Source organism: Monocercomonoides exilis, assembly GCF_001643675.1.
Source record: "Monocercomonoides exilis strain PA203 chromosome Unknown scaffold48-729018, whole genome shotgun sequence".
Taxonomy (NCBI): domain Eukaryota; phylum Preaxostyla; order Oxymonadida; family Polymastigidae; genus Monocercomonoides; species Monocercomonoides exilis.
In genome coordinates, this window is record NW_027150593.1 from 244,301 (window position 1) to 252,500 (window position 8,200).

The following is an 8,200-nucleotide window of genomic DNA, read 5'->3' on the forward strand; positions in this document are numbered from 1 at the left end:
CAATTTTGGAAATGTTTTCATTTTATATTTGTTTTGCAGGATGAATAAGCTTTTGATTATTCAACGAACTTCTCTTCCTCCGGTCCATCCAAAATTATCTTGAGTATAATCACTATCCATATCAAAGAAATTTGCTTTTTTCGATTCATTGAAACCACTTTTTTCATGATTCCATGAATCATTCATATCTTCTTCCCATCCTTTACCTCTCCTAAACACGTCAGGTGGATATTTGTCGAATTCTTTCGTTGTCCTCAAAATGTGCATATCAGCAGGAGTATAACGTCTTCCCTCTTCTTGTCCAGCAGGGATTGTCTTTCCTGGTGATGGAATCCATGGACGAGTTGGCTGCCATCTCTGAACAGGTTTTTTCTTCTTTGAAATTGGTCGTTTTATTCGTGGAGGAGGCTGTTCCACTTCTGTTTGAATCCCTCTAGATTCAGTTTGAATTGGCTCAGACTGTGGACGAGGTGGAGTTAAGGGATCGGTCTGCGCTTCTCTCGTTTTTCTTTCAACGTTGAAAGGAAAATCATTGTCTTTCATTGGATCAAAATCAGTGACGAAACGAGGACCGTACCATACAAGACGAAAGAAACATCGAAGTCGTAGAATCTCTTTTCCTTTGATATTAATAAGTGGAATTGTTTCTTCAATCCAATCAGGTCTTGCATCAAACATCGTTCGAAGAGATTGAACTCCAATAGCAATAAGCTCTGATTCTTTTTCATTTGTAGTGTCAACTAATAATAAACGGAGATAATCATTTTGACAAATTTGAGATATCATCTCTATAAAAATCATAATTCATAATATGTTTGATACGAAAATATATCAAAGAAATAAAACCATCTGTCGTTGCAAAATAACCAGTAGAACCCACAGGTTTAAAATGTCCATCGAATTGAGAACAACGTAATGCAACAGTGGACAATGATCCAAATCTATCAAATATATTTCAAAATATCATTTAAAAAGAATCATAATGAAAATGGGTAAACCTGTATAATAACGTTGGAGATTTGTATGTAAACACTTTATCGTTAGGGATTATATTATCAACAAAAATATCAAAAGAAAATTTTTGTTCACTTTCCATTAATTTATTTTGGTTCTCATTCAAAAAAATAAAAAAACTTGCATGGAGTGGGGTTTGAACCCACGCATCCGAAGATATCAGCGCCTAAAGCTGACGCCTTAGACCACTCGGCCATCCATGCTTCGGCTAAGAAGCATTTTTTACTACAACTTTTAAATTATTTTTCCTTTAGAGATAAAATTTTGTTAATTACGCAAATCCTTCAATCAAGAAATCAGTTGACTTATGCAAGAAATTAAAGTTCTCAATTCATTCGTTGTAGAAGACTGTAGATTTGTAATCTCATCAATTTGAACACTCCTAATTGTCTGTAAATTTTGATCGATGATTTCTTTCAAGTTTGAAAATTTTAATGTTTGCTTGATATCTTTTGTATCTGTGTCAATCGTCATGCCCATCTCTTCCTCGAAAGAAGTGAGTGCTGTCAGGAACTGTCTGATTTTCGCTCGAAATATCGAATGGAGCTCTTTGACCCTCGCAATTTGATGCTCAAACCTCGTCTCTTCTTCTGCATTTCTCAATCTAGACTGAGCACGCAAAGACTGCTTTTCTGATTGCTGATTCCCTTTCCGGTTCAAATTCAACCGCTCTCCCATTTTTTGGCTTTGATTTTTCTTTTCTTCTCCGCTGCGGTCTTCCGCGTCTTGCAGCAGTAGGTCGCTCAGCCAGATGGCCACTTGCAGTGCAAGCGAGCTGAGTTCAGAGAGAAGCGAGCAAAGCAGCTGGGAAGAGTGGAAAGTGTGTTCACAAAGAAGCAGAAGCAGCAGCTCGTGAGATGAAATGGCAAGCGATAGGCTCATTGGAGCAGAACAGGGTTGAATTGCAGAAGAAGAAATAGAAGGAGAAGGAGAAGGAAAAGGAAAAGGAGAAGGAGAAGGAGAAGGAGAAGACGAGGTGGATGAATGACGAATGGAAGAAGAAGGCGATGTGGAATGAAGAGTGAACGGTTGATATGATGTCAATGTTACAGAAGAAGAAGAAGAAGAAACTTTTGGAAATGGTGATGCTGAAAGAGAAGATGAACGAGATAAGCTTCCTTCATCAAAACAATTCGCTTTTTGTGTTGCTTCTGCTGATGCTGCTGCTGACAAAGAAGAAGAAGGAGAAGGCGAACCATGAAACACAATCTGAGTCAGCACAGCATGTGCCATTTTCACACACCCAGTGAAATACGATGAAAGATGCGTGTAAAAGAAAAGGATCTCTTTGAGGAACGAAAAGGAGAGCCTGTTGAAGACAACATGCGGATTCTCTTTCTTCTTCTGCGCCAACGCAAAGCTCGTCACAAACTCCGTTCCGCCCAACACACTCGGTGCTGAATTGGATGATGATGATGAAAAGAATCCACTCCTCATTCTGTTTGCTCCTTCTCCTTCTCCCTCTTCAGGTGTTGCTTCGTAAGTAGCATTCCACTTCTTCTGCTTCATAAACTGCATCCAAAGTGCATGCAGCTGCTTTTCCACAAGACGCACCGACAAAAATGACCGGAACATCCAATTGAATAAGAGATGAGACGTCGGAGTGAAAAACAGCCCAAACGGAAACGGAGGTGCAAACTGAATGCAGAGCGAGGAGAGCCAGCTGAGGTGCTCGTGTGGAAGGGGGCTGTGCAACAAGGAGACTAAAACGGAGAGAGAAGAGGAAGAGGAAGAGGAAGAAGAAGAAGAAGATGATGATGAAAGAAGGTTTGCTGAATACGAATGCAATGGAAGAAATGAATCAGATGAAGATGCTGTTAACGCTGCAGAAGAGCGAATTCCAAACGACGAAGCAATCACAGATGACATCGAATTTACTGCTGAAGGCGCAGAAAGTTCGGATGCGTACTTGAAAAACACTTGCGCCTCGTTCGTCTGAAAGCCAGGGCAGAAATAGCGAAAGATCTCCTTTGGAACGCTTGCATTTTGCAATCTGAGACGCTGAAGGAGTAATTTTTGCTGCCTTTTTTTCTCTTTTAGAATTTCATTTTGCTCCAATTTTGATTCAGATGCACTGTATTCAATAATCATTCCTCCCTTTTCGATGACAGTTATTTGTTCTCCTTCTCCTTCTCCTTCTTCTGTTTCTTTTCTTTTATTCTTGCTTTTTCCTTCCATTCGAAGCTTAGCAAGATTTTCACCAGCAAGTGAACCACTTTCTTCCTCCTCTTTATCCTCCTCTTTATCTTCTTCTTCTCTTTCTTCTTCTCTTTCTTCTTCTTTGTCTTCTCCTTCTTCAGCACCGATGCTCACCATCATCTCCTTCCACCTCCTCCACAAAACTCTCTCGCTCTGTTCATTTCGCTTCCCTTTCAGCACATCTTCCAGCCTCTCAATAAGCAAATCGCCCCACCCTCTTTCCAGAAAATACAGCTCCCAACAGCCTTCAACATACGTTTCTATGTCATCTTCTCTCAACTGATGGCCCGTTGCTTGCGCAGTTCGAAACAGCATCCACAGAGATTGAGAGATTTCTGTTAGTAATTCTTCAATCAAATACGAAAAGCGATCAGAAGGAAAAAGCGACGAATCTTTGAGTGTTTGCACTAAAAGTGAAACGCCCTGTAATTCTGGAAGGCGTTCGTCTTTTGAGAGAACCCGAAGAAGTCTCAACGATTTCCCTATTTGATACACTTTGTGAGCATCTTCCTCTTTCATAAAAGATGGCACGTTTTCCGAAATAAACCTTGTATGATTTCCTTTCCAAAATGACTGTTTAGAATCTTCTTGTATAAAAAATGCAATATCATTTCCCGGTAGTCTTCCAAATTGAATCCAATTTAAAATTGATCGAAAAAAGACTTGGAGGCACGGAAACAGTAACTGTTTAAGAAGGTTTCCAACTATGTCATCTTGACATATACTTGCGTGATAATGCAGCAGTGAAAGAAAAGTGACAGAATCAATTGAATTTGGTAGCGAAATTGAGGAATTTTGTGGAATATGAATTATTCGCTTTTGATTGTCAACAATACGCTCTTGAGATGCTGGACAAGTTGAAATTATCGTAAATAAAAGATCGCATAGTTCTTCGTATCTTTGCTTTGCAGTTGTTAATTGTATAGATTCCATTGGCGAAATTGAACTTGATTCTAATTTTTTCATTATCTTCGAAAAAACAAATTTTTATTTCATTTATTTTGAAATTTTGTTTTAATTTTAATGATAGTGAAAGTAGATGAAAAATAACAAACATTGTGCGACGGCATTATAACGATAGAATACAAAGAAGAGCAAAACGTAGATAAAACAAGATCTGAATCTTCATAGACCCCCTGAGCAGGTAGTCTATGTTTTTCTGTAAATAATAATAATTCATTAAGCTTTTCCATTTGCAATGAAATTGCTTAAATGATAAATAAAAAATTTTAAAAAGTGATCTTGATCTTCCCCAAACAAAAAAATTGAAAATTGAATTTAGAATAATATAAAAAAAGACTTAATAAATAAAATCACTCAAAAATATGCAAGCCAATCTCATTGATCATCATCACCAAAACTAACATCGACAAAAGTATCATCATCGAACTGATTCAAACTTTCATTTTTTGTTTGTTCATTTCCACTCTTTATCTCTCCATCAAATCTATCCCCCTGTGATGTCTTGTCTTCCAATAGAAAATGCCGTATACCCTTTGGCACAAACTCTCGATAGTTAGACATTTGTGGCTGTGTTGTAGTTGCTGCAGCTTCCGCAGAAGAAGAAGTTGCAGCTGAAGACCCCACCATTTCATTATCCATTGCTTTCTCCTCTGATGGCTGCATTTGTTCTGCTGCTTCATGTGGCGAAGGCTCAGAAACAGCAGAAACAGAAACAGAAGCAGCCAATGAAGAAGGTGAAGAAGGATTGGAGCCCAGGCCAAATGGCTGAGACTGCATCACCATTTGTTGTTGTTGTTGTGGCTGTTGCTGCTGCAGTTGCTGCAGTTGCAGCTGCATCTGTGGCATCTGCACTTGCTGTCCAAATGGTGCTTGATATTGCTGGTTGTGCTGCTGCATTTGCATTTGTGCTTGTTGTACCTGCTGTGCTTGCTGCTGCATCATCATCTGCTGATGGAGCTGTGTTTGAATGTGAAGAGGAGAGTACTGATGCATCTGTGATGGTATCTGCTGCTGCTGTTGTTGAGGGTTATGCAACTGTGTCTGTCCAGAATTGAACACATCTCGTGGCTGATATGGTTGCAATTGCTGTTGTTGTTGTAGCATCTGATTCTGCTGATTCTGCTGTGCTCCTCCCATTTGTGTCTGCATCTGTGGTTGTGTCTGCCCTTGCATCGGCAACTGTCCATTCTGCTTAGCCATCTGCAAACGTAGCAGCTGCTGTTGGTGGAAGCTGATGATGCGCTGGAGTTCTTCTGGTGGCACATCTTTGATCAGCTCGCTCAGATACAACTGGCTCTGCTGTGGGTAGTTGCGGGCAACTGGAGAGTCGAGGGCGTGAAGAAGGGAGACTAAGATGGAAGGAGAAGGAGCAGTTGTGGGTGAGGCAGTGGCTGGAAGAGAGGACGATGAAGATGTTGATGATGCAGGCGATGATGATACCAATCCCACATTTGCTTGTAAGCCTTGTCCAAACTGCTGCACTTGTGGTGTTTGCTGTGTTTGTTGTGCTTGTTGTGCCTGCTGCAACTGCTGATGCTGCAAGAACTGCCCCGCAGCTGCTGACAATGGCATTGCAGACGGAGACATTGAGGAAAACTGTGTCGAAGAGCGTGGAGTCATAATGGCAGAGTTCGGAGTCTCAGGGATAGCTGTATTGGGTGAGAGCTGATGGGATATGGACAATCGTTGCATGGGCTGCGAGGAAGGAGAAGAGTTGGCAGAGTTCAGGGTGACCGGAGATGCTCCTGCGAATGAGGCAGTGTTTGCAATGGAAGAAGTTGATGAAGTTGTTGACGATGATGATGCCAAAGGTGTATTCAGCAACTGAGCATTCCCCATCTGAACTGATGGTGACGACAGCACACTATCAGTTGCACTGGGAAGTGTGTGCGAGTAAAGAAATGACTGTTGCAAGGGGGTCAGCTGTTGAGTGCTGTAGAATAAAGGAACACCATTGGGCTGCTGTGCATAGCTGAGTGTGGGGAAGATGGAGGGAGAAACAGAAAGAGACGAAGGAATGAGGATGGTTGGAGAGATGGATGAGGAGTTGCCAGGAGAGAAACGAGAAGAAGATGAAGACGAAGATGATGATGAAGTTGTGTTTGTTGCAGAAGCAGGAGCAGAACCTGGGGTTGAGGCAGTGACTGAGCCTGTACTTCGAGCTGTGAACAGAGGAGTCGATGCAGCAGAAGTGGTTGTGGCAGTAGTTGAATTCACCCCTTGTTGAGCAGAAGCAGAAGTAGAAGATGAAGATAATGGTGACGATGAAGTAACATTGCTCTCAGGAGTTGTGGAAGCTGCAAGCTGCGTCTTGTCTTGAGCAACAGAACTTTCTGAAGCACTTTCAGTATCATGCTGAACAGAAGCTAACAGCCGAGGAGGAGTGTAAACAACCGAGGCAACACCAAGCTGCTCTGGCATCCTTCTATCTACCCCATCAAGTGTACTTCCTTCATTATTAGTACCATTATCTTGAGAAGCAGAAACGATAGACGATTCTATCTGTGAGCTCTGCTGTGAATCTTGCAATCCCTGGGAGTTTTGAGCATTTTGTGTGTTTTGTGTGTTTTGCATGTTTTGCATGTTTTGTTGTTTCATCATTTCAGCATTAATCTGTGGGGTGGTGTGTTCTTTGTCTCCATTCCAGGGAAAGCGGAGGAGTGGAAGCAGAGTTGATTGCTTGCTGAAAGAGGAAGCAGAGGAAGAGGGAGAAGAAGAAGCATCAGCTGGAAGGCGAAGATAGCGATCAGAAGGAGAAAGAGAAGAAGAAGAAGAAGATGATGATGATGGTTGGGAGTTAATTTTCTGACTGTACATAAGCGATGCCAGTGCTACAGAGCTTTGTGTGGGTGGTTGAGAATACATCTGCTGCTGCTGTTGTTGTTGCAGTTGATTCGAGTTCTGGTTGATTGGAGAGCCCATCTGCTGGCTGTATGTGGGCAGCGTGTGATGATGTCTGAAAATGGAGTCCATGTCGCTTTGAGAGTATGAAGGAAACAGAGTGGAAGAGGAGGAGGAGGATGAAGAAATGGTTGATGAGGACAATTGCTGCTGCTGAAGCGGCAAATGAGAGCTTCTTTGTGAAGCAAACTGAGATGTATTGTCTTGCTGATGGAAAGGCGGAATCACACGTTGTGGGAATGTCAGCATCGGAGGACGCATTTGTTGAGGTTGTTGTTGCTGCTGCTGAGATTGAATCTGTGGTTGTATCTGCTGCTGGGGCTGCAATTGCAACTGCAACTGCACCTGTGGCTGTGACTGTGCCCGAGTCTGCCGTGACAGAAAGTGCTCATCTTGTTCTGCTCTTTGGGTTGTCCTTATTGCACCTTGTTGCAATTGCGACTGCTGTAACTGTTGTGGCTGCTGCAGAATCAGTTGCTGATTGAATGGCGGATTGAATGGCTTTCCTTGCTCCAGATATGGACCATGTGAAGTGTTCTGGAGAAGAGGCTGAGGCTGCGGCTGGAGATAATCTTTGCGTTGTTGCTGTTGCTGTGACTGCAGTGAAAGCAAGGGAATCTGCGTCTCCTGTGTGTGCAATCCCATGTGCCCATAACCACCTCCACTTCCTCCCCCTGCTCCCCCTGTACTCATCATATTCGTCTGCTGCTTGAATGGAAATGAAGCATTTGCTCCCTGCATATTTTGTTGTGTCTGCCCTTGCATCTGCCCTTGCCCTGGGCGATACATCAGTAGTGGTGGCTGTGCATAGCCTGCAGACTGCATCAGCACATCCTGCGAAGTGGAAGATAACATTGGTGCAGTTGTAGAGACTGATGAGGAGCCTCTTGATTCGCCATATCCTCCAGATGCGATCACCCCTGTGTTCAGACCCTGATTAACACTCACATTCATTCCAACCCCTGAACTAGCTCCTCGCAAATAGGATGATTGCTGTTGCATTGGTGATTGTTGCTGTTGTTGCTGCTGTTGCGTGTGCAGTTGCATTGAATGAGGTGCCATTCGAAGCAGAGGAGGCGCATTCTGCAGCAAAGGCTGGTGGTTTGGCTGAGAATCTTCTGCC

The 8,200-nt window shown here is 42.6% G+C and overlaps 2 protein-coding genes across 2 annotated transcripts in view; both read right to left on the reverse strand.

The window, feature by feature from the left end:
• Positions 1–60: 60 nt before the first annotated feature.
• Positions 61–3,732, reverse strand: MONOS_7023 (uncharacterized protein; the record flags this gene model as incomplete). The annotated part of the gene is made up of 4 exons (XM_067877315.1): positions 61–740; positions 847–941; positions 1,135–1,245; positions 1,592–3,732. The coding sequence occupies 4 exons, from the start codon at positions 3,730–3,732 to the stop codon at positions 61–63; spliced, it is 3,027 nt and encodes a 1,008-aa protein (XP_067721213.1).
• A 465-nt stretch (positions 3,733–4,197) lies between these two features.
• MONOS_7021fu7022 (uncharacterized protein) overlaps positions 4,198–8,200 on the reverse strand; it is a gene marked incomplete at its 5' end in the record, with an annotated part of 10,288 nt that continues 6,285 nt past the window's right edge. The window contains one exon of the mRNA XM_067877314.1: positions 4,198–8,200. This exon is cut by the window's right edge and continues 5,698 nt beyond it. Coding sequence (XP_067721214.1) covers positions 4,552–8,200 — 3,649 coding nt within the window. The 3' untranslated portion in view covers positions 4,198–4,551.